The following is a 26,069-nucleotide window of genomic DNA, read 5'->3' on the forward strand; positions in this document are numbered from 1 at the left end:
CTAAAGACCATATCCTAATTATTCATCAGAGAAGCTTTAGGATATTTTTGATGAACCCAAAGTAATCAAGTTCTGACCTGGCTGGACCTCGTTTCCAAGGTAAAGTGACCATGAATATTGCCGCTGGTGAGCCTGGGAGGCCCTCCCACCTCCAGCTGGAGTGGTGCTGCCGTGGCAAAGGGCAGTGCCAAGGTGGGCAGCACACAGTGGACTCACAGGGTGTGGATGTGACCCTCTCTCCCTGCGTTTGCTTCCCCTACCCCCACCCGCATTGGTGGAAAGACTTCCACCAGTGTGTCTGCTCCTCACCCTTCTGGAAAGGAGGTGTGTTGTAAATGATGTATCTATTCTGCCACCTAGCCTTCAGCCACGTCACTACAACAAAGCTGCCTTAAGCTGCTCTTCTCTCAAAGTTGCTGAATTTCCCTTGTATAGGGAGGGACCTGAGCAATTGGGTACTTTATTTCTTGAAGGTCACCGTACCTTATTTCGGACCAGGATGAGGTGGCAGCATTAGTATGCCTGATGTGTGCTGGCCTCTGGGAAAGAGACTGGTGTCAACCTCATACGGTCTGTAAAAGAGAATAATTACTCAGTGGGGAAAGGGAGGTAAGTCTGTCTGAGAGAATGGTGAGAGCAGTGCCTAGGAGTGAATGAAGACTCTTAGCTGACACTTTTCCTTTCCAACCAGAGGAATCCATGATATTTTATGTCCTATTAAAAGGCTAGCATTCCCAATCCATTTTATCAGGCATCAAGCTTGCCTTGAAAATAATCAGAGGAAAGGACTCAAGCTTTATAAAACAAAAATGTTTACACCCTTTGGAAAGTTGTGCATATAAAAGCACAAATCTTTCACTTGGTTGTGTATCTTAAATTTTGGTTTTGATATCCAGTTAATCTTTTCAAGGAATGAGGAGGGGTGATCTCTGGGCAACGGGACAAAGCAGATGATATTTAACTTCTTACTTCTCCAAGAAAGATGTGGTTGAAAGTCATCAAAACTCAAATATGCCAGAGCCGGGAAGCTTGTGGCAGTGAAGGAGGAAAGGGAACCTGGCCTCTGACTTGTGCATCTGGCAGGAATAAATGAGCCCCTCCCAATTAAATTCATTGATGCAAACTATTTTTTCCAGAAGCAATCTTCTGAAGGTGGTTGTGAACAGATCCAGGCCTTCAAAACGGAGGAGAGGAGCAATGGCATCAGGAAAGGCTCCTGGGCATCCCCCATACCCAACTCCCCATAACAGATCTTCCCACTCCACTGGTCACACATTAAGGTCTTTTACTACCAAACCCATCCAGCCAGTATCCCATCTTTGGACAAAATTGCTAAGACAAGCCCAGGCTACTGAGAATTCTTTCTTGTGCCCTCCCAGGGAGCCGACCTGATGACCCGTCAGCTTGCAATCACTCATGACATAAGACCACTTCTAAGTGGAGAGGCAGAATGGTCACTCAACACTTACGGACCTGCAGAGTGCCCTCTCTCCATGGCCCCCCTCTGCTGCCCTACCCCAAGGACCGGCTCCTGCCACAGTCTCCTCCTTTCTTCTCCCTACCCTTTTCGTCTTCTCTATGAATCATCCCCTCTTCCTTTTACCTGTCCTCACACATTTTATTTTCCAGCCACTGGAAGTCGGCTAGACAAAAAGACGCGTCACTGGAGGCCGCCCCTGTCAGAATAGAGGGTGGCTGGAACTAGGCAACTCATGTTTCTCTGGAACGAGCACCACAATTTCCCAACCATCTGAAATGCTACCAGTGTGCCTGGGGTCTGCTTTGCTGAGTTGGTGCAGAAGTAAGAGCAGGGGCCAGAATACACCCTGAACACTGTTCGGCCGGCCACTCTGCTAGTTTGGACTTGACACAAAAGGGGAAATAACACATGACCGCCCTCACTCCTCAAATATTTCAACCAAATTTTTAAATATTAATTGTCCCCCTACTTTACCAAGCCTCAAGAGAGGTGAGAAGAAATGACAAGGAGCCTCGCTGCTTTTTTTGTTGTGTTTTTTTTTTTTTTAATCATTACACACAGTGCCTCCTCCTTTGCCCAGCCAACATCTAAAACCCCTCTGGCAATACGGAGGAGAGAAAATAACTTTAAACTTTTAGCCTCGTTTTTTTTGTGTGGCTTTTTTTTTTTTTTGGTTTGTTTTTAAAGATGTGCCTTTCGGCAAATTGATAAGTGAGAAAAGAGATCAGGACCTGGGGGTGTTAACAGCATAGAGAGAACTGCTCCTGAACCAAACCAGCAAGAGAAATATTCTCTTAAAAGCAGTCCTTGCAGAAAGAATTCTTATCATAGATAAGGGTGCAGTCTAGTGGCAAACTTCATGAAATGCAGCCCCTTCTCCCAAGGAAAGTTCGAGTGCTTCTAAAGGGATGAAGGGAAATGTAACCCTCCCACCCCTGCTTCTCCTGCTTCTCCTGCTTCTCTTGGACCTGGCTCTGAGGTCCACAACCTGTCCAGGTCAATTTCCAGAGAAACTAAAATGGCGACATTCCTTCTTTTAAGACTAGCTTTCTTTCATTTCACTAAGGAAAGAAGGGGTCCATAGTGTCTGAAGAGATTATCTGAGATTTCAAATGGGACCATAAGGTTCTGGTCAGAATCTCTTCAGAGCAAGTCCTGTGGCCCTGTCACCTCAGCTTGGGATGTGCCTGTGTGGCAACTAACCTTATAACAGGGTGTCCTTCTGGACTGTCACCCATTCATTCCCTCCAAAGATGTGGCCCTGCCCAACAGAAATGCCGCTTTAAAAGAATGTGGAGGGAAAGTATTGCTCCAATCTGCCTTCCTTCCATCTAAAAATCCCACCCTGGGACATGTTAGGTCACCAGGCAAAATTTTCAGATGGAGCATTTCTTCCAAGGGCCAGTCTCTGAAACTCACTGAGCCTAATGTTCTTCCTGCAAGTACACAACACACACACACACACACACACACACACACACACACACACACCCCTACATGGTACTTAGACACCAGCACACAGCCATTTCCCAAAGCTTGGGAAGAATTTCTTGGGCACTGTATATATCCAGTTGGCTAATAAGAAAATGCTTCTCCCTCCAGCCTGGGCCTGGGCTAGTTGAGGGGTGAGAGGGAGGGGGAGACCGAGTTACTCCTCATTGTGTCCACCATGCTCTGAAGAACTCGCCCAGCTCCTCCGCCCTCGTGCAGCCCCAAGCCTGTCCCCCATGCCCCTTTCTTACATTCCGGGGGGAGGAGGGCGCTGTTCTGGGAGCGAAGGGGAGCCCCCGTGTCTCGAAGGCCTCTCCCCACCCCCACCCCGTGTGAGTTCGTACTGCAAAGCTCCTTGGCATCCTTGCCTGGGTTGGGTGTTGGGGAGCTCAAATTGCAGCTACAAACTGGCTGGCAGCCAGGGGCCGTCTATTTAAAAGCGCCTGCTCGACCGGAGCCGGTAGTCTCTTTGGAAACTTCTGCGGGGGTAAAAGAGCTAGGAAGAGCTGCAAAGCGGTGTGGGGTTTTTCCTCTTTTTTGCTCCTTCTAGTTACTCCCTCCTCCGTTTGCACCCTTCTCCGGGCTTCACGCAGAACCTGCGAATTTCGAAGAGGTGGTGGCAGAGTGGGAGAAAAAAAGGTGTTAGGGCTTGGGATTTTAGGTTTGTTGTTTTTTTTTTTTTTTTCTTGATTTCAACATTTTCCCCCACCTTCGCGGCTGCAGCCGCCGGCTCCTACCTGTTCCGCGGCAGATACGTGCAGCTAGCAGCTGAGGGTTAGAAAGGAGGAGGGTGTACTTTAAATTTTAAACAAATTTTTTTTAAATTTTTCTGCCCTCATCCCGTCTCCTCCACAGCCTCCGAGCTCATTATTTCGGTGGTTGCTTTGGGGTGAACAATTTGGGGCTTTTCCCCCTGCAGTTCTGACCAGGTCGGGCTTGGAAGGGTTGTTTCTTCGACCCCACTCCCTGCGCATGCACCTGGCGCTCCTCTTTTCCCCCCAACCTGTTGCAAATCTTTAATCCTTGCAACTAGGACTTGCCTCTGCAGCCCTCCATCTCTCCCCACATTTTGCAATTGTCTGGGGGAGGTGACCTGCTCTACCTGCCAGAAATTTAAAAAAAAAAAAAATTCTCCGGGCGCCCTCCTGGCCCCTTTCTCCCAGCACTCTCGCTCTTCTGCCCCGCCCCAAGGTAAAGGGAGAGATTCGGAGAAGATGGTGCTCACCGCGGTCCTCCTGCTGCTGGCCGCCTGTGCGGGACCGGCCCAGGGCCTTGGCTCCTTCGTGCACTGCGAGCCCTGCGACGAGAAAGCTCTGTCCATGTGCCCCCCCAGCCCCTTGGGCTGCGAGCTGGTCAAGGAGCCGGGCTGCGGCTGCTGCATGACTTGCGCCCTGGCTGAGGGGCAGTCGTGCGGCGTCTACACTGAGCGCTGCGCCCAGGGGCTGCGCTGCCTCCCCCGGCAGGATGAGGAGAAGCCGCTGCACGCGCTGCTGCACGGCCGCGGGGTTTGCCTCAACGAAAAGAGCTACCGCGAGCAAGTCAAGATCGGTGAGCGCGCTCAGTGTGCCATTCAGTTACACGGCGCACGGGCAGGGGACAGGGGACAGGCTGGCCCCGCGCGCTTTGCCCAAAAAGTGGCTTAGAACCGGGGTGCAGCCTGGAGGAGGGCGGGGAGGGTCTTTGCACCTCGAAATTGGAGCCCTGGCTGATCCAGCTTCCCAGGGCTGCTTTCTAGCCAAGCCTCTCACGTTTTTCGCTCCTTCTCCTCGTCCCTGCCCCCCACCCTACTCCACTCCACCCCTCCCCCCTCGTCTGAATACTGACTCTGAGCTCCAATTTGGTGTCCAGGTCCCAATCCCCAGGTACTCAATCTCCACTTTCAAAGGGTGCATGTTTGTTATCAGTTCTCTCCTCACTACCTCCTACCCACCCACCCAACACGTTTTTGTTTTCTGAATTTGAAAAAAAAATCTTTGTTAAAATATTGATTTAACTGGGGACCTGGAGAGAGGCACGTTACCGGTCTTCTGTGCGCATTCCACCTTTGTCCCTCCCAGCCCCCTTCCCCCCTACCAGTCCCTTCTGACGTTTCCATCTACCCGGACACACAAGCGAGCGCGCGCGCACGCGCGCGCGACACACACACGCACCCTTGGTAACTAATGCCTTTCCGGTGGGGGCTTTGATGCCCCTCCCACGTGCACACCATTACTTTTGACTTGCTATGATTGATTGTGATGCGTGGTAAAGCAGATTAAAATGCAAAATACCGTTTTCCCGTCCAAGAAGGGAAAGATTACTTTAGGCACGCACGGCGGCGGTGGGGAGGTCAGTAGGGTAGTGGAGGAGGGGGGCGCGGGAGGAGGGGGAAAGGGTGGGAAGAATTTGGTGTTCCTGTGCTGAATGTTCGTCCCTGAATCGAATTCCTTTTTCCCCTCCCCAATTAAGCTTTTACCTAGGAAGGAAGGCGGATATAGGATCGGGAGGCAAGAGGGGTAGTGAAATTCAGACATCACAACTTCCCCGTCAGTACTAACCGCTCCCACCGCCCCCATCTCTCAAACCTAATCACAGTGGGTGTGGTGTAAGTGTAAGAGGGGCCCTGGAGACGCAGAATGCAAAATAAACGGGGCGGAGAGGGGAAAGACCACGCCCCCGTACCGCCCCCTCCGCCTCCAAGTAACCCCGCCCCCGAGTTGCACTGCCCGTAAATTCTCCGCGCCAGGAGTCTAGTATTTAAAATGCTGACAGAGCTACTAGTTTAATGAGAACAGTTCTGCCCCTAGACTGGGTTGTTGTTTGTTTGTTTGTTTGTTTTTTGTTATTTTGTTTTGTTTTCTGGAAAGGGTTACCTGATCTTAAATTTAAAAAAAAAAAATAGTTTAATGAACTATGCACAAAAGTCTGCGTTCTGAGACGTCAGAATGGTTATTCTCCCCAAAAGGGGTTAAGACTTGGCTAAATATAATGTTTATTCTATGTAGTTTCTTCCTGGGACAATGCCCTTCTCCTCTCCTAGCCCCTTCCATTACAAGTACCCCATGAGTTTTCTTAAACTGTAAACTACAGACACGATCATGTGGGAAAGAGTGCGTAGGCACTTGAGAAGAGACAAGAGAACTTTCCTGGGTTCAATCTTGATCCCCGAAAACCCTACAGGTTTTCCCCTGTTGCAGGCGGCCGCTCCTGTAGCTTTGCAAGAGATAGCCTCTGTCTCGGGATTGCTGCGTGCAATAAAAGGACAGAGAGCAACGTGCAGGCCGGGAGGCCCCCAGAGGCCGGCTTGTGGAGTTATTTTTATTAAGAGCCACTTTTCAAAGGCGGTCCCGCCTGCCTTCATCTTGGGGGATGTGGATTTGGAAAAGCTTAGCACCGGGCGGGGGGATAGGAGAAGGCGGGGAAGAGGCTTGAATCGATTTCCTGGTTTAGAAGCGAGCGCTCTGGGTAACAATCCAGTCTCATCAAAAGTATGCAAGGTATCACCCGCATTCTGGCCCCGCTTTTATTTGCCCAACGAAGTGGTTGGTGTAATGTGGTTAATACATAGGGTGTGCGCGCAGGGCGCAAGCGCGCGCGCAGTAGCTGGGAGAGCAAATAGGCGCATCCAACTTTCCAGTTCAACCGAATACACACACACACACACACACACACACACACACACACACACACACACACACACACACCGGCTTTTGTCTCAAGCAAGATGCCCTTTAGATTTCTCTACAGCCCCTTCCCCAACCCCCACCTTCAAGGTATCTCTATCCCGCCCCAGCCCTTCTCAGGGACTCCGCCCCACCTTAGGCAGGTGCCTGATTGACTTCAGTTACTATATGGCTGTGCTCTACTGTTGCCAGACGCTGACGCCCTCCTCTGGGACAGATGGGATGGGAGTGGGCGCTCCTGGCTATAGCTTTTCAGCTCGAAAACCGTTGGGTAGGTCCCCCAAAAGGTGGAGATGGCACAGAGGCAGTTCTTAAGAGGAAAACGAATAGAGATGGAGGAGAATGTCGGCTTCTTTGGCCAAAATTCTTCTCCCCAACATCTAACCACCACTCCCCCCTACCAAAACCAGCAGTGTGCACTTGGGTTTGCCCTTCCGTCCCGTGGTTTCCATAGAGATATAGATACAGGTATAGATTACACATGCACGCACACACATACGCACGCACACACGTACACACCAAAAAAATGCATATATAGAAAGAGATGGATGAATGGATGGATAGATAGATAGATAGATAGATAGATAGATAGATCTTTTTTCAATCCTAAAAACAGAGTGCATTTCTAGAATCAGTAATGGGGAACGGAGGAGAACGAGGTGGCAGGCAGCCAAAGCTTCTGGGAGGAAGGGCGGAGGGCCGGCGGGCGGAGACTGGTGTTTTGCTGGGCGGGTTGCTGCGCAACGGGAGAGGGAGCCCGCAGGAGAACCTCTGGCTGGGATCGCGCCGGGCCCTGCATTTTATTTTCGCCAGTTCAGGGGCAAAGATAGATACAGAAACAGAGGGCAGTGTGTGTGAGATTGAAGGGAGGCGGGAGACTGGAGTTATTTATTGCGCCAACCTCAATAAATATCGGTGAGTTGAGTCAAGTCAAGGAAAGACCCGGCCTTGCTCTGGGCATTGTTTGCGGAAGGAGCCTGTGGCTTTGTGGGCGGGAGGGCGGCGCGCATCCTTGCCCGGGTCTGGAAGATCTCTCTTGTGCCTGGGAAACATCAAGTTTGGGATACAGGGAGAAATGGATTCTGGGTTTCAGTATCGTCATTGAGAAATAAGAGAGAAAGAAAGACAAAATATGCTTCTGGGAAAGAAAACAAAAAATACTCGTTTACCTCAATAAAATGAATTCAGCCTTTGCTTCTTTGAGGGGTTTGGCCTCCATCGCCCTGGCTTCCACTACAAACCTGGTCCAAATGCCATGCTGAAGTCAAGTTCCAGAGTTAGATTTATTGGCCAAATTTGTGTCTGGGTTGAACAAGATCATGGAAAACTGAAAGAGGCAGATTCCATTCCCACCCGCACCCCCTCCCTTTGAAACAAGTCTTTGAAAGGCTGGCTGTGCCCTGTGCCAACCAAAACGGAGTTGGGAAGACAAGAGATGCTGCTTTTAACTTGACTTTTCTTGCCCCCCACCTCCCGCCCCTTTCTGCTGTGTCAGCTAAGCCTGGAAGAGCTAGCACAGTTGGCCACATTTTTTTTCATTTTTCTTTTCCCCTTCTTTATCCCTCCCTCCCACTCCCCCCTCCCTTTCTCCCCCACGGTCAAGGCATCCCCTGAGGGCTTGAGTTTTCAGTCTGAGCAGCTGTGATTTAGTCCAGGCGCTTGGGCTGGCTTTGAGCGGGCAGGTGGGCTTGCAGCTGCAGAGAGAGGATTGGGCTGACCCCAGGAGCCAGAGGTCACTGTGAGGGTTACAGCAAAGGTCATGGGAGCAAGAATCCCAACACAAGTCCTGGTCCCCTTAATAGGGGAGGGGGGAAGCTAGTGGGAAGAAAGGTGATTTTTAACTGAAGATTTTACTTTGAACCTGAGCAATGCCTTTGAAACTTTGAGTTATTTAATGTGTGGAAAATAAAACTTTGGAGAAGGGATCACCATACTCCAGGCCCACATCCAGAAACTGGAAGAACACCATAAAGGGACCAGGTACCCAGGAGGAACCAACCGGAAGGAAAATGGTTGTGGTGAGAGGCAAGGAGACATTTTGGAGGGGTGTTGTTTGACTTTTTGTTTTGAATCTTTACTACAGTGGATCCAAAAGTCGCAATTCCCCAGAGACCATCCTTAAATTGCTATCTGCCTATCTTTTCCAAAACAATAAGGTTTATGTCATATTTGCAAAAATAAATAAGCAAATAAACAACAAAACTAGTTCTAAGCTTCTACTCCCCTTTTCCCCTATATCCAGAGCATCCCCCACTTTTGTTTCCAGTTCCATTTCTTTCTATGATTTTTGTTATGATGTCTTTTTAAAATATATATATAAATCCAAACGATTGACTGGAAATCTTTCTAAGAGGCAAAGTGGCCTTTCCTGCCTGACCACTTGGCTTGACGTGGTCCTAACATCTCTCCAGGAATGGTCTGGGTATTGGCCAAAGAATGCTAACGCTGGAAGGAACCCACAGGTCCTTGCAGTCAAGGCCCACATTTCACAGATGGGGATGCTGAGGCCCAACGGGTGGAGTTACTTGCCTCAAATCAGACGTAGGGTTAGTGGCAGAATCAGGACCAGAACTCAGCTCTTCCCTATTGATTTGGGCGTTCCATTCTGCTGTTCCTGGCTTTCTTCACTAGTCATCAGGGCTCTTGCCTGGGCCTGGCCTAACTTGCAATGAGGCCTTTGGCACATACCATGTTTCCCCAAAAATAAGACCTAGCCGGACAATCAGCTCAGTATATTTTACTATAAGACCAGGTATAATATAATATAATATAATATAATATAATATAATATAATATAATTAATATAATACCGGGTCTTATATTAATTTTTGCTCCAAAAGATGCATTAGAGCTGATTGTCTGGCTAGGTCTTATTTTCGGGAAAACAGGGTAACACCTGATGCTATCATCCCATAGCGGAGGTTGTGAAGATGAAATAAGAGCTCCAAACTTGGCGGTGCTCTATTTTAGGGGAAGAAGTGAAGTGACCCCAAAGTGGAGAATACACCTCTTTTATTTTCAATCACTCTGGCCCATCCCTTTTTCTACACAGTCTTGCAAACAAGGCTGGCTTAGGCCAGTGATTTGGTGAGGGATTGGGGGCGGTCTATGTGCCAAACCTCATTTTCTGAACTAGAGGGAGCTCTCCTTACGTGGAAAGGCAGGCAGCCCTCCTGTCCCTTGGCTGTGCAGCAGCCTGTAGTCTTTAAGGAGAACATGACGCAGGATGATGAGATTTGGGGGGCCGGGGGGGCGGGGTTAGGTTTGGATGAGGGAGTAATTGGGGAATTTCTACATCAGAAGAAAAGAGAAAACCACATGCCACAAACTTGATAAGGAAGCGAGCAAGAGGGTCACTGCATTTTTGAACATGCAGACCTGTAGGAGATCTTTCAGAAGGAAAGAAGGAATCGGCCTCCAGATTACAGTTGATCGGAGGAATTGCTGAGAGCCATCCTGATACATACTGGTGGCTGTAGCAGCTTCTCCCCCTGCCTCGATTGTCAAGAAGGAAGCAGATAAGGGCAGCCTCTCTTCCCACTAGGTTAGACTGCCAGGTGAGCCCCACAGGAGTTTTAAAATAAATAGGTTACTTCATTTTTGATCTCTCGGCCTTTCTCTTGCCAAACCCTGAAGCGAGGGCCCGACCGAATGTGCACTCAGAACCCAACCTCATATGGCCTCTGCTGGTTTGCAGAGATGGTTTTATGTGGGCTCCAGCTATCCTGAACCGTGCAGATTGTGTCATCACAGCTGTAATATCTCTCTGTCACCCCAGTGAAGATGACTCTCATTACAGACCCTTTATACAGCACTGTTCTATTGAAATATAACGCAAGCCACATATGTCACTTGAAATTTTCCAGTAGCCACATTTTTTTATAAAGGTAAAAAGAAACAAGTGAAACTAATTCTAGTCATCTATTTTAATTCAATATATTCAAAATATTACCCTTTTCAACATATACCCCAAATAAATAATTATAATGAGATATTCTACATTTTTTCTTTCATATTCAGTCTTTTAAATCTGAGTTGTAGTTTGCATTTACAAAATATCACACTTCAGACACTAAATTTTCCTTGGACATATTTGATCTATATTTTCAGATTTCGTAAAATTTACAGTTGAAAAGTAGATATGCCCAAGTTGTTACAAACATTCTCAAAAATTGCCCAATAACCCAATCGAATTATTGGTTTTTAAATTTAAAGTAAATCAAATAAATTTTAAAACCCTGGCCCACTAGCCACATTTGAAGTGTCAAGAGTCACATGTGGCTAGTAGCCACCAGCAAGCCCCGCCCGCACCTGAGAAGGGGACTGCTGTTTCCACTCTCTCCTCCTGCCCCCAAAGAGACAAAAAGGAAATGAGTCTGAGCTTTGATTGCCAGACAGGAGACAACTCCCGTGTTTGACCCTTCCCAGAGCCTCTCTTCTTAAGAGGACCAGATAGAGTTCAAACCAGCTGCTCGTTGCGCCCCCTTCTGGTCATGCGGGACTATTGGAGGAATGTGGCTGCCTAATTGTAATGTTCTGAATGGGCCTTGAAGAGTTACGAGTGGGAGTGTTGCCAGGTCAGAGAAATGGACCCGAGCTTCCTCCCCTTCCTCATCTCCCCTTCTTTCATGCAGAAGCTGCTCTCCACCTAGCCCCTCCATTGCCTTCTGGTTTGGGGCGAGTAGGGGAACAGAGATAGACGTTTCTACTGAGCATGCTCTATCTTTTCCACCTCTAGAGAAAGGTGGCTGGAGATACTCATCTTGGGAGTTGTAAGTGTGTATTTCTTATGTGTCAATTTATCACCAACTGTCTCCCAGGGATCAAGAAATGTTTAGCAGAGTTACGGCCCTGAATACTGGTTTGGCCCCTGGGCGGGGGGGGGGGGGGGGGGGGGGGGGGGGGGGGAATGAGGAGGCTCCTTTCCTTTCTTTACCTCTGGTCCCTAGAGAGTACATGATGTGTGAGTGGGACCCAGCCTTTCATTCTGGGGGCGTGTCACCAACTTGACACCTGCCACATCTACACTGTGGAGGGAGGTGGGTCACCTTTACTCTTTCCAACTTCAGGGAAGGAGACTCAGTGCCTTAAAGCAGCATGAAGGAATGGGATTAGAGAGAGGACAGACCCTCCCGGGTGAGTCCTCTCAGTGGGGACTCCTTCCCAGAGGCACTGGTGCAAAGTCCCTGTGACCTGGGATTGGCAAGCAGACGCCCTGGAGACAGGATGGAGCCATCACTTTCTGGCAGACCTTTCTGTAGTCCAGGGAGCCTTAGATCTTGTGATCTATAAGTAGACACCTGACAACCTGGTGCCAAGCAACCAAATTTTTGTTGATCATTGAAACTAAGGAAGTGAGAGGCAACAGAGACCAATGCTGAGAGGTAATTAGCATCCATCAACTCATGGCAGCCCTCCGGAGAAGGGGCTACTGCCCTCCTTCCCATAATTCAGATGAGAAAACCGAGGCAAAGAGGGGAGGAAAAGACTAAGGGAGGTCAAAGTAAATCTGCACCAAGGTTTATTGAACGATTGTCACCAGCCCCTTCTTCCTCTCAAGAGTGACTGAGGTTGAGGGCTAGTAGTCTGGCTTCTGATTCTGAATGTCTATCCACTTTGTTATACGATGTCTATGTCTCTGCTCAAGATACAGAAGTAATATACCCACATTGGCCACCTTTGTTGTTGGTTTAGAGCAATGAACCACGTTAGTTCTGGCCTGAAACGGGGTGGGGACAGGAAAGGAACTCGGCGAAGTAAGCCTGCTGCCCTCATGGTCGGCACTAATTGAATCTGCTCCCACCTCTGCCACTCACCCCAAGTCAGTAGGACTCCTCTCCCGCGTCTTCTTGCACCTCCTCCCTTCCTGTAACTGTTTTGAGGATGATGGTTGTTTGGGTTTGTTTTCCTCTTGGAAAGTCAGTGTTTCTTTCCTTCCCAGCCCGTACTTCGGGTTAAAAAGAGCCCATCTGCGACTGACCACAGAGGAAAAGAAAACAGCGTCTTGCAAGAGAGACTGGAACAAGGCAGACACTGGCCAGGGGTGGACCTGGCAGGAGGAGGGACATTGCAGCTCCCCTGGAAGGCTCCACAGCCCCTCCCACCTCCCCTGTCCCCTTTCTCTCTATGCAAAGGCACGCACCACAGTGTAATTGAGTCATTTGGCATCCGCAGCTGGGAAACTGTCAGACTACAGAAGACTGAGACATGCCTTACGTTTTTTTAAAGAGTGAGCAGCCCATCCGTCATTCCCCTATAAGCCTCATGTTGTAGCAAAGAACAGGAGGCTGCAGGTCGGCTGGGAAACAGGGCAAGGTGGGGGCGGGGTGCAGAGTGTCCAGCCATACCCAGAATGGGTCAGTGCCCTCCGACCAGCTGTCCAGTAGCATATTCTGCAATGACAGATGTGGCTACTGAGCACTTGAAATGTGGCTAGAGCAACTAAGGGCTTGAATTTGTAATTTGATTTAATATTTATCCATTTAAATACCCACATGTGGCTAGTGGCTAGTGTATCGGACAGTGCAGCCTTGGACCAAAGAGAAGCCCAGCAAATCCAGGAGAACCCTACTTCTGTCTCTCCCGTGAGACTCATTCCTCTGCTTCCTAGCTCACTCTTTGTTAATTATTATGCTGAGGGACAGGGGCACCAATGAAATGACCTCTCAGGGCATCCACCGAGCTCTAATGCGAACCCCAGCTTATATATAGAAAAGGCTCTAGACCCACTTCTCTTTGTCTCTTGCACAGATCCGTGCATCTCCATTTAAAGATTATTTATTGGCTACCATATGCCAGAGAGACGAAGATAAATGACAAGCTTCTGCCCTTGAAAAGTTTACTGTTTAAATTCCACAGAGGGAGCTAGAATGACAGCCAGTAGAAACCCAGCTCCCCTCTTCATTCCTTGTAGAGAGATTCTGGGCGAACCCATCTTGCCTGCTGGCTAGAAAAAGAGACTTTCCTCTCCCCAAGTCCAGGTGGCCTGGCAAAGCCCTACATTCTTCCTGAGCTGTGAATTCCAAGTACGCCTCAGTTTCTTCCGTTTCCGTAAGCAAAGTCGCAAGACCTGGGCCACCCAGTTTTCTCTGAAGTTTGGTTGCGAGGTCAAGAGTGGGGAAACTACCACCAGCCCAGGAGCGGAGCGGGCTGTTAATGGTGTGACTGAGAGCCCTTGGGGGGGGGGGGGGGGTCAGACTGCAGGGAGCTGCAGGTCCCCAACTGGACCCGTCCATCGCTGTGACTGGGGAGCAAGATGGGAGCAGAACGCTTCCTCAGAGCATGTGCCTGGTTCTGCTGCTAAAGCATCCCGCTCCTGAAAGAAAACAGCCAGAGCAAAAGGGCGTGTTGGAGCCTGGGTAGGGAGCATGCATTGTGCACTTGTGCTATGTGTAGACCTGCCCACCCTAGGATGCCTCTGGTCCATGGTGGCTGGCCCTGCACCCAGACACCCTCTGTATTTGCTGGGACCCGAGAATGGGGTAGTCCTCAAGCAGGTGTTCATGTTGCCACAGGGAGGGCCCATGTACCCGTCCGGCTGTGCCTCCGGATGTTACTGCCCCAGTGTAGACGGGCAGTGCCTTATGAATGAAGCAGGAATGAGTTGGCCACCCTAATATGGCAGGTGCTGGGGCCATCAGAGAGCTGGTTGGCAGGACCAGAAGTCAGAGCAGAATCAGAACGAAGCCACCCCCAGGTAAATATCAGGACCATATGATAGCCCTCGCTTCTTCAGCCACCAGATAAGATCGTGGAATTAAAGGAGGAGGGAACAATGCTGAGCACTCCATGGTTCCCACCTGCAGAATCCTTTCAAAATGACATCTACAGATGGGAAAGGAGGTCAGATATGTTTCACTTCTTTCCCTGCTCACTTTTCAATTGCAGATTAAAGAAACAGCAGGGGGTTACGCACAGATAAATCCTTGCCCCCCTCCCCTCCAGTTCCCACACCTGCCTTCTCCACCTCCCTTCACACAGGTCCTCTCCAGTCTTCGTGTGTCCATCTCCCTGACTCTTTAGAAACGTAATGCAGACACACAGAGAGAAGGAGAGGATTTGGGTGGTTGCCAGAGAAACAGGGGAGAGAGGCACAGAAATTCCAGATTTTAAAATTAATCCCAGTCTCTAGTAGCGATCAGCACAGGGAACCTGTTGTTTGGCCATCAGTTTCTTCCGCCATCTACTGGCCATGTGGAGGTATTAACCTGTTTGTCGAACAGATTCCAGAATCCACTGCCCTGTTCTGTTCCTTCTGTTGCTGTTCACGTGCAGGGCAATTCAGCAGAAAGTCCTCCCTTATATCCCACCTCAATCCCTTCTGCCACCTCGGCCTGTGTTCTCTGGATAACATAGCTCAGGAGCTGCCAGTCTTCTTGTTTTATCTAAGACTTAAACCCTCCCCACATGGAAAGCCTATTTATGACTGGGCCACAAAGCAGCTGAGTAGGGCTAAGCAGGCACCGGCATTCCAGCTCCGGGCCTTCGCTCCAGCCCTTTAATCTTCGTGGCTCTGAACTGGCTCCGCTCCACGTTTCCGCTGTCTCTCTGGAGCCTACAGGTGACCACGAGACCCTGATTAGTATCTTTGATACTCGACTCTCCTGCCTAAGTTATAGGTCCCATGGGGTTAAGCGGCACCAAAAACCAGGAGGCACATCAAAACTCTAAGCCTGCCCTTCAGAAGCAGCCAAAGAGCCTGCAGTGGGGAGGGTATGTCCTCAGGAGCTCCACCCTGGTGAGGCCCAGAGAGGGACACACGGTTTGCAAAAGTGTTTTGAGTTCCACATTTCGTTTTCCGGTCTCATCATTGCCTAGCCCCAATGATCACGTTCAGAGAAAAGATTAAAAGAGGTCAAAGTGAATTTGCCCCAAAGTTTACTGAACCATTAACAGCCTCCTCCCAGGAAGGGGGACTCAAGGTTAAGGGCAACCCACAGCGCTTCTTAGAAGTTCTAAAGTCAGGAGTCTTGGGAAGAGCTGTTGATACTTGCAGGGCTGTGAGCCAACACACTACTACGTCCACCAAGGCCAGAGAGAGACATGCCCTAGGAGAGAAGGGGAAATGACATCTGGCAGATGACACCCTCTGACTAAAAGGACAACGGGGTCCCCCTAAAACAGGTGGTCAGAGGAGGATGGGTGGCATCCCAGATGTCTTGAAGAACTAGGAAGAGTGTCCGTGGGATAGGTGCAAGAACTTGTTTCTGCTTGGGCACAGAGGGAGGAACTAGATGGTCTATTGGAAAAGAGTCCAGGAGCTGGTACAGCCAGCCACTGGGGGTGAGCAGCTTCCTGGGTTCTCTCCCACTGGAGAGGTGATTCCTGGAGGCCAGCTTCACAAGTGCCCCTGAGGACACTTTGCTGGCGATTCCTGGAGCAGCCTCTGAAGGAGACACTCACCCTTCTTCCATGCACTGGTCCACACCCAGCCCTCTTGCCCTCCTCCCCACATCTCATCTGGTTACATACAGTCTTGATTAGGGAAGGGGTATGGCCATGGACCCCCAGAATGCTCCCCGTCTTTCAATGGCAACCGTCTCTTGCCCTCTCCCCTTCCCCAGTGGTCAACTGCTTTTTGAGGATTTGAATGCTTGGTGATGCCCAGAGAGGTTGAGTAAAGAGACTCAAGTCACCAGTAAGACGGGCTCAGCAACACTTCTATGCCGTGGTTAGCTTTTCCTCTCCTCAAACCCTCTCCCCAAGTCCTGAGCCACAGGTTTGAGCTTGAGTTTTAGGTAACAGAGCCCTAACTTTTCAATTGGTACAGAGTCCCCCCCAAACCAGCCATGCTCCTCCCTACATTCCACCCCCATTCTAGCGTGTCCCACAACCAAGAAAAGTTGGTTTAACCCCAAAGCATCACTCCTTTAGCTAATTCCTAGAAGGCTACATTCCATGAACCAGGCACATCACCACGTCCATGAATCATCACAGCAGCTTTTTATACAGTGCAGATGGAGCACTGAGTCGGGACATGGTGGGAAGAGGGAGTGAAATGCCAAAAGTGGGGGGACAGGGGTCCTGGTGTTGCATTTGGTTCAGGGAGAGCCTGCCCACTGCTTTGCTATTTGCTTTCTCCCTGTCATATTCCTCTCCAGGGAATAAATACCCAAATCAGCTAACAACCCAGAACACTGCAAACCTGTGGAAGCTTCTTTAGGGCGGGGAACTTCCCTGCCAGGGCCTTAAAGACCGGATACCTGTTCAATTAAATGTGACAAATCCCGAGCCAAGAGACAAACAGGTGCTCGGGAGCTTCCTGCCACCTGCCATCCTGACCAGGTTTGGCCAGGTCTCCACATACCTCCCTTAACACACACCTGGAACTTCTCCTGGGCTGAGAGCTCCTGCCCCAGGGACACAAAACCAGCTTCTCTCTCCCTGCCCCTCCCCTCATCCCCACCTCTTCTAAGTCCTCTCCTATTTCCCACCCCAATGCCTGGCTACCGGGCTCCTGGGTAGCCCGGTGATAGCAATGTGGGTAGAGAATAGGATTTTCCTGCACCTCATTTTAGTTATTTGGGGGTCACCTCAAAGCCTTATTTTCTTTTTCTAGAATTTGAAAAGAAAAGAGGACAATGAAGGCAGGCCTCCCTGCCCCTGCATGCCCTGCCATGGGCATCCTAATCCCCCTGGGAAAAGCAATGGAGACCTCCCCACCCCAATCTGCCTGGGCTGGTGGGGTCAAGGAGCTGAGAGGAGAGACAGGGACTCAGAGGAGGGTGCCTGTGAGATGAGAATTTAACGGAAATCTGTGGGCTGAGAAGACGTTGGGCGGGTGAAATTAACAGATCAACAAATAAATGAACAAAGTCCTACTTCTGTAAAGGTCATAAGTCAGCTAAGTATAGACTGTCACCAAGTCACTCCTATATATAACTGCACCAGTCCCAGCCAGTTGTCAGCCTGTCTTGGCCTGAAGCTATGTTCCAGCCTATCCAGGGCCCGGAGCGCAGAGCTAGCTCTGAGTGGGAGCCGGGAGTGAGGCCTTGGGATTCCATGTCCCCAGCGTCAGCCAGCATTTCACCCCTCCAGGCCCCACATTTCTGGCTTTCCAGGTCCCCTCCCCCTGTTGTTCATGATGGCTCCTCACCCTCCCCCCACCCCCACCTCCCACCGCTAGTCCAGATGCCCAGGACCCTCCTGCTTCCGTTCCCCTAGTCCACGTATATTAATATCTCAACTCCAGCAGTTCTGAAAGCACAAAGACCTCACAAGAGGGGAGACTTGGCCATTCTTGCCCACGCCCTTGCTCTCCCCTAGTTTCCTCGGACAGCCAAGAGCTCCAAGTTGTGTTCTTACATCACAGCCCCACCTCCAGACCTGGCTCCTTCTATACTTAGGCAGCCCCCCAGTAGGCAAGCCCCTTACAATGGCTGGGGTCCTCCCCTAGGCGACTTCCCTCGCTTCCCACTTCCCCCACCACCACCACCCCCAGAATTCTTCTCCCTCCTGTCAAACTTCCCCTCGTTTATCAGCTTGGCTTTTTCAACACTCTCCCACTCCATGCCGTCTTCCTAGACTCGCTTTACTGGCCCCCAATCATGCCAGCAACTTCCCACCACGTACATGAGTGTTGATTCTTATTTAAGCTCTGGGAAGGCAGAGACCCGGTCTCCTCACCCCAGCCTCCGGACCCTGGGCCCTGCACTGCTGCGTCTCAGCTGCAGAGGCTCAGCCTCCGCCTCCTTCTCCTTATAGAGAGAGACTCTCAAGAGCATGAGGACCCGACCACCTCCGAGATGGCGGAGGAGACCTACTCCCCCAAGATCTTCCGGCCCAAGCACACCCGCATCTCCGAGCTGAAGGCTGAGGCCGTGAAGAAGGACCGCAGAAAGAAGCTGACCCAGTCCAAGTTTGTCGGGGGAGCTGAGAACACTGCCCACCCCCGGGTCATCTCTGCACCTGAGATGAGACAGGAATCTGAGCAGGTGAGTCTCAAGGATTCTCCCCCATCTCCCTCTGCTTCCGCACCCCGCAGCCTCTGCCATCATCCCTACGTTTGACCTTCCCCTGCAACTAAATAAATGCGCATTTGTGGCAGCAGGAGGTGCTTATGCGAGACTTAGCAAAGGACCTACCACTTACCATGGAGAATTTTTTAGTGCTTACATTTATCAGGACCCAGGGCTTGGTTGAGTGAACAGGAGCAGAGGCAGTGCTCCCTCAAGGGAAGTGCCAGCCAGCCACAGCAAGCACACGACCACACACCAGGTGTGTGAACCACCCGGCTCTATCCTCACCCCGGCAGGCACGGAACACTCTCCTAGTGCATGCGCACACCACTGTCTCCCGACTTCTCAGCAGCATGGAAAAGCTGAGGGTGGGTGGTGTGGAAGACAGATGGGACAGTGTGCCTGTGTACCTGGTCAAAATGCAGGATTTGCACACTTCATACACCTATGGTGCATGACAGGTGAGAAGGAGGAAAGACCTTTGGTAGCAACTAATTGGAACAACACGTGGTGACTTGCCCCGCAGACCTTTTAGTCCCCAAACCCTGGGCCACGCGTCCTGCACACCTAGGCGGTTTCTGCCTGGGTCCCGCTACACCTCTCATCCCTCCCATCTGCACACAGGGCCCCTGCCGCAGACACATGGAGGCTTCCCTGCAGGAGCTCAAAGCTAGCCCACGCATGGTGCCCCGGGCCGTGTACCTGCCCAACTGCGACCGCAAAGGATTCTACAAAAGAAAGCAGGTACGCCCCCACCCCACACCCCCAGGTTCCATGGGCTCCTGAGAGGGCGATTCCCAGGAAGCCTCTCCTTCTAAATGCTTCCAATTTCTGTCGTTAATAGTGTTTCCTGAACCTCCAGTACCCACGCACAAACCACATTTGTGACTTGTCCCCATTCTCTCCTACACTATAATCTACGGAAGTTTTAATGATTCACCTTATTTACATGAATTCATTTGAAAAGGAAACTTTATATCACTGTGTCACATCCCATGTTGTATGTGTTATTTTTCTGGTACACACACGCATACATATATGACTTTAAAACATATTTTCACCATGTACCACGTGAAATCATTTCATGTCCCATTCACGGCCAGGCTCCCCTTTGGGCAAGTCCACTGTTGGTTAACCAGTAGTACTAAGCCTATTAAATCGGGTCTGACATACATTAGGTCAATGGTTCTCAGGCATCCTAGGGTACCAGAATCACCTTTCAGGCTTGTTACAACACTAATTGCTGCACGCGCGCGCACACACACACACAGGCTTCCCCAGTGTCTGATCAGTAGGTTTGGGGTGGACTGAGAATTTTGCTTTTTCAACAGGCTCCCTCACACATGTCCCTGATACTCCGTAAGGGTACCCCTCATCTAAGTTAGGGGTGAAGAGCCAGTCAGCCTTCGGTCAATTCTTGGCTCTCCCACTTAGGAGTGGTGTCCTCTGGACCTGGTTGTTTAATGTCTCTGCTTTGAGTTTCCCTTGTAAAATGAAGAATAGTTGTACCAATTATTCTCACATGATTATAAGAAGAAATGGATTAATCTCTGTAAAGCACTTAGAGCAGTACCTACTGCCTAGTAGGTAGTAAGTAGTAGTGCTTGCAGATGGTAAAGCTACACAAGTGATGCTTTATTATTTATTATTATTGTTGTTATTGTTCCATCATCACCATCACCATCATCATCATATCACCAGACCTCAGCTCTCTGGAGAATACCAAGTTGGACGACCCTGAATGGGTGACCTAAAAAAAAGTTGTAGGAGGTAGCCAAGGGCAGACGACCCTAAATTAGCATTTTCCCCAGGCCATCCCCATGCAGTGGGGACACCAGAACCTCAAGGGTCGGGTACAGCCACCTCAACTCTCTGGGGATTGGGGTAGGAAGACGAAGGGACAGGCAGGAGCAGAGCCTGGGGGCCCAGCCATCCTCACTGCCTGTCACTCTCCCCACCCCCAGTGCAAGCCTTCCCGTGGCCGCAAACGTGGCATCTGCTGGTGCGTGGACAAGTACGGGATGAAGCTGCCAGGCATGGAGTATGTCGACGGGGACTTTCAGTGCCACACCTTCGACAGCAGCAACATTGAGTGATGTGTCCCCTCCCCATTCTTCCCTCACCCCACCCCACCCCCAGCCCTGACTCCAGCCAGCGCCTCCCTTCACCCCAGGACGCCACTCATTTCATCTCATTTAAGGGAAAAAGAATACATATATCTATCTATTTGAGGAAACTGAGGACCTCGGAATCTCTAGCAAGGTCTCAACTTTGAAAATGGCAACAACGGAGATGCAAAAAGCTAAGGAGACCCCTCCCCTCTTTACAATGGTTTTCTTTTTTGAGGCAAGTTGAATGAACAGGGAAGGGAAGAGAGGACGAACAAGAGAAAGAGAAGGGAAGAAAGCATATGTGTAGAAGAAAGGGAAAGATGAACAGAGTTGCGAGAAGGAAAAGAAGAACGTGGGCGGGAAGGAAAGATCTTGGGGACCGTGGCTGGATCCATCTTTCATGTGCAGCCCTGGCCCAAGTCGGGGAGACATTTGGGCGCTAGAAGGTATGGCCCAAGATGTGGCATTCGATGACACACTTGGAGTTTTCCCAGTTTGGATTGGTCACAGGAGGAGAAAGGAAAAGACAGAAGGTGTCAGTGCCTCTCTTGGATCTGTCTCCTCCTCCAGCCAGCAATTTGGCCGCTCGAACCCTCCTTCCTCTCCTCTCACCCCAGTAGAGTGTTCTCTCCCCCCAAATTTACAAAAACTAAAATGCATTCCATTCCTCTCAAAACAAAACGAATAATCAAGTGATATTAGATAGATAGGTTTCCCTATGCAGATACATAAATATTAATATGTGTGCATATTCCACTCCCCATGCAGACTTTTAGAAATCTATACACACCCCAATAGTGGAAAGACTTGTTCTTCCCCGAGAGACTAAAACTGCCAGCTGAAGCATGTGCTTTCAGCCCTCGATGCATTCAGTTCTCAACTAGCACGGCCTCCGTGGGGGAGGGTAGGCTGGAAAAAAAAAAAAAAAAAATGTGAGCTTGTATTTATCTACAAGGCTCCATATAGTCATATATAGGCATATAAATCTCTTTTCTTTCTTTTTTCTTCCTTCCTTTCAAAGGTTTGCATTAACTCTTCAAAGTAGTTTCTATGGGGGCATTGAGGAGCTTCCCCATTCTTGGAAAACCAAGAAAACCCATGTTCTTCTAACACGACCCATAACACCAGTTTGGCCTGCCTCTCGTGAGCAGCAAACGCAACCCTTTGTGGGACACAATGCTGGAGTTTTTGCGTGACTTCCCACGTGCACGTGTGTCCATGCACACCACCCAGCCGGGTGGAGGAGGCACTTGGTTTGCACCCACCATGCTGTCCAGTACATCCCAATTTAGCCTTCAGACTCTCCAGAAGTTTCCGTCTCTGGACCCCATCCTAAACGAGCCCGACAGGTCCAAGTTTGACCTACTGGTCCTGGCCAACCTTCCCATTTCATCTGGGCAGAGCCTGCATTTTGAAAGCCTCTCTCACTTCATGCTGGCAGAGCAGGAGAGAGACTGAAATGAGAGATGGCAAAGAGGGAGAAGGAGCTGAAAACAGTTTAAACACAGGGAAACAGTAAAAGTGATTGTTCAGGCCAGAGCAGATGGAGTGAAGGGACCGGGGGCTGGAGGAACAGGGGGCTGACAGCCCCGTTTTATCTTTGAAGCAAAGCAGCAGAAAGGGGGACAAAGCCAAGAGAAACTTCCTGGCTCCCCACCCTAGAAGCTCCCTGGGATTCAAGAGGAAGGAGAGAGGAAAATAAGGGGACAGGTTGTAAGGAAGAAATGAGCTCAGTCCAGGCCTTAGAGACACAGAAGGTGGGAAACTTTAGGTGGGTTCTAGACTTAGTAACTGGACGCGAGCAAGGATCAGTAGAGACTGGCTTTCGAAGGGACGAGACGAAGTGCTCACATGCCCACCTTCACCCTTCCATGAGGGACTGAGGCCAGGGAGTCTTTTAAGCTCTTCATCCACTCTGGTCAGTTCAGGCTCCCTCCTGGGTGGAGGATGGAAGAAAGGCCCAGGACAACCAGGGAATGGACGCCTGGGAGGAGCTGTCATGTGACAGCCACATTCGGAACCAAGAAAAATCCCATTCTCCACTGACTTCCTCAACAAATGGGTGACCTTGAGACTGTCCTCTGAGGCTGGAGATAGCCTGCCAGGAAAGGGGGCTTGCACACTGGCAAGGAGACCCTTTATCGCTGTGAGCGCAGCTCTCGCCACTCTTTTTCTGATGCCATGGCACCGTGGAGACCACCGCAACACTGAACTTGGGGCAACGAAGAGGGACAGCAAAGAAGCAAATGTATTCCCGCTAGCAGAAAACGTGCAGCTGTGGAACTGGGGGGATGTCTCCTCTTCCCCCGAACAGGACCTTTGGCTGGGGATGGGAGAGGTGGTCCGTCTTCGCGGCACAAAGGGCCTGACGGGACTGGCAGCCACAAGGACTTACTGGACCTGCTGTGTCAGTGCACCCCCATCTCTCTGTGCAACTGTCCCCAAACCCCCAACTCACATTTCTATGTCTTAGGCCAGTATCATGAATCTTTCCCACTTACCTCTTCTTTCTGCCCAATTTTTCCTTTGAATCTTGAGCAGTCATCTAACGGGATCTGCCAAGTGGATACTGGGGTGCCGTTACCCCTAAGAAAAGACTGAGCCAGGGACTGTATACCCCAGCCCAATCCCTCCCCAGACCTGGACCTGGCTCCTGAGCGGGCTCTCTCTTTCCCCCACTGTTTACTGGACTTTGAATGGGCCTCTGCCCTTTCCATGGGCTCTTTGCTCTCAGCCATAAGATGGGGATTATGGCCTGGTTTAACTCCACCAGTCTCTTCAGGTTTCCAAAGTTCATGACGACTAACCCCAACCTGTGAGTCCCCAGTGCTTGCAGGGGGTGATTCTGGTCAGCTGGCCAATCCCTAGAGGACCCTGGACCTTCATGACGGATGGAACTAAACCTCTCAAAGGGGAGGTCTGGCCTGAGCCCAGAGTGGGGAGACCATGGGGAGGGAGTCACTGAGGACAATGGAGCCCGTCCCCTGGGCAGGGTGGGAGGGAGGGAAGGCAGGTGTGGAGCTGCCAGCCAGAAAGTCCTGAGCAGGCATCTCCTTGGCTGCAGGTTCCCTGCTGGTCACTGATTGCTCACCTAGAGCCCTTCGGCTCCAGGCTTTCTATGGCCTCTAGTCTACATGTTGCCTCTCCAGGAGGACATCTCTTCCCATCCCCCTTTTGACTCATGCCTCACTCCAGTAGTGCAAACCATACCCCACTGCTGCCAGGTGATTGATGGAGGCCCAGCCAGGACGGATCGTCCTCCCCCCAGAGCCACCCTACCCACCCTGGCAAAGCAAGGTGTCTAGGAAGGAAGAGATGCATAAGTGTCTCCGACAGCCAGGCCTGGACAGGCAGGCCTGGAGACATTCAACCCCCACACGGGGTGGCCCAAGAAGGGGTGGCCCAAGAGGCCCTGTGTGGTCCCACCTCCTCTCCTCTCCTCTCGCCCATTTTCCCATCACCAACTTGGTGGTCTCCACTGTAACCCTGCAGGGTCAACCTCCTCTGAGGGAGATGGGCCACAACCACCCTTCTGCCTCCTAGCTCTTTAGCAGCCACCGGCTGCCATGGCAACCACCAAGCCCCCCTCTACAGGGGACAGTGCTCCCCCTCTCCACGGCTCAGCCCCTAGCTCAGAATGGGAACTCCGGAGGAGTGGGCCAGGGAGAAGCTGCCCTCTGGGCTCACCGAGGACAGGACGGCTGTGGCTTCCAAGAGAAAGGAAGCTACGCTCTGAGAAGTGGTGGGGCCAAGGGAATGGGCTTTTACCAGCCAGCAACCTGGGCGTTGTACTGTCTTTATTTTTAAAACCACTAAAGTGCAAGATGTATTTTGCACTTTTCTTCACTTTTTTTTCTCTTAGGTTTTGTGTCTTTTTTTAAACATGCTTTCTTGGTTTTCTAATGGAGTATATAGTTTAGCCATCTCCACAGACTCTGGCCTCCTCTCTTTAAACTCCTTTTGGATGGGGAAAGGGAAGGTGGGAGGGCTGGCCGCCCTGCGCCCACTCCCCCCACTTCTCTGGTCCCCAGACACCAGCCTGAGTCCCACCTGCCACCACCACTGTCACACAGTAGCCCACACGGATAGACAGTTGTCAGACAAGATCCTTCAGATTCCGAGTTGCCTGCCGGTTTGTGTTTTTGGTTTTTTTTTTTTTTAAAGACAGCAATAACCACAGCACATATTACTGTAGTTCTTGATAGTTTTACATACATACATACCATAGCTCTATTTTCTCCTCTTTTTTGTTTTCAACTTTTTTTTTAAATAAATGCTCATAATCTTTACTGGTGAAAACGATGGGAAAACAAACCAACAAACAAAACCAGTTTGTGGTGACAAAAAAAAAAAAAGCGGGGAAAAAAAAATCACCTGAATGCGGAAGAACTCGCCTCCTGTTTAGCATTTTGTACCTAAGGAAATAAAAAAGGAAAAAACAGAGGATCTCACGTTTTATTAAAAAAGTGAAGATTGCTGTATACTATTTATTCAACTTATAATTTATGTTACTCCTTGATCTTTGTCGTTTGTCATGACAAAGCATTTATTTAATAAAGTTATGCATTCAGTTAGCCTGCGTCAGCTTCCTCCGGTCCCAGGGAAGGTAGGTAAAGGGTGAGGACATTCCCTTAGCCACACTCCAGAGGGTAAGAGAAAGGACCAGGTAAAGGCAGGCCAGAGGGGACCCCCCTGACCCACCTTGCCATCCAGAACTTGGTTGCCCCCTCTCTGTCCCTTCAAAGCTGAGTTAACATACACAACGCACTTAGAACAGCAAGTAGTCGATACCTGTTCAGCTACTGTTATTATTATTATTATTATTATTAATTATTACTATCATTTAATCTCAGCTCCTCCTATTAAGTAAAGCGGCCATAATCTACCCTTAAGCAAATGATGGGTCTCTTCTCCTTGGAGAGGATTTTAACGAAGGCATTTCTAGAATGTTCCTCAGTCACTTATTCTAGTGCCTTGTAAGCTCTTAACTCCTGGGAACCTATGGCTGAGGGGAATGCTACCTCCCTCTCCTACTCAGCCCCACCTCTGTTTCTGCCCAGTGAAGAGGAAAGCTATGAAATGGCTGGTGACTCTGATTTCAACCATTCCGGGACTTAAGGAGCATAGTTGCTACATTGTCCAACTTCCTGCCTCAGTCACTCAGTTGGTGTTCCTTCTTCCTAGACCCGTCCTCTCAGCCTCCTCTCCCAACCGCCATGTCCCCTCTGCATTTGGGGAGCCCACAGCAGCATACCGCCCTTCAGGGATCCCCCTGACCGCACCCTACAAGGGCTTCCCAGTCCATGGGCCCAGCAGGGAGATGGAGTTGGTGGCATGGTACTCTGCCCAGCCCGAACCCTGTGCCCTG

At 50.3% G+C, this 26,069-nt stretch overlaps 1 protein-coding gene across 2 annotated transcripts; it reads left to right on the forward strand.

Annotated features, from left to right (window-relative positions):
- Positions 1 to 3,346: 3,346 nt before the first annotated feature.
- On the forward strand, positions 3,347 to 25,142 carry IGFBP5 (insulin like growth factor binding protein 5). 2 transcript variants are annotated; one of them, XM_033111939.1, is made up of 5 exons: positions 3,347 to 3,632; positions 4,163 to 4,519; positions 18,337 to 18,566; positions 19,215 to 19,334; positions 20,555 to 25,142. In XM_033111939.1, the coding sequence occupies exons 2-5, from the start codon at positions 4,186 to 4,188 to the stop codon at positions 20,684 to 20,686; spliced, it is 816 nt and encodes a 271-aa protein (XP_032967830.1). In that variant the 5' UTR covers positions 3,347 to 3,632; positions 4,163 to 4,185; the 3' UTR covers positions 20,687 to 25,142. The 2 variants fall into 2 exon arrangements, with proteins under 2 accessions (XP_032967830.1, XP_032967829.1); XM_033111938.1 differs by having other exon boundaries at positions 3,353 to 4,519.
- The last annotated feature ends 927 nt before the right edge of the window (positions 25,143 to 26,069 follow it).

This window comes from Rhinolophus ferrumequinum, chromosome 8 (assembly GCF_004115265.2).
Source record: "Rhinolophus ferrumequinum isolate MPI-CBG mRhiFer1 chromosome 8, mRhiFer1_v1.p, whole genome shotgun sequence".
Taxonomy (NCBI): Eukaryota; Metazoa; Chordata; class Mammalia; order Chiroptera; family Rhinolophidae; genus Rhinolophus; species Rhinolophus ferrumequinum.

Bases quoted from the DNA above. Each gene is read 5' to 3' on its own strand.
- IGFBP5 (XM_033111939.1), top strand. From the start codon at position 4,186: ATGGTGCTCACCGCGGTCCTCCTGCTGCTGGCCGCCTGTGCGGGACCG. The intron at 4,520-18,336 runs GTGAGCGCGCTC...TTCTCCTTATAG, and splicing joins CCGCGAGCAAGTCAAGATCG to AGAGAGACTCTCAAGAGCAT. The intron at 19,335-20,554 runs GTACGCCCCCAC...CCCCACCCCCAG, and splicing joins GATTCTACAAAAGAAAGCAG to TGCAAGCCTTCCCGTGGCCG.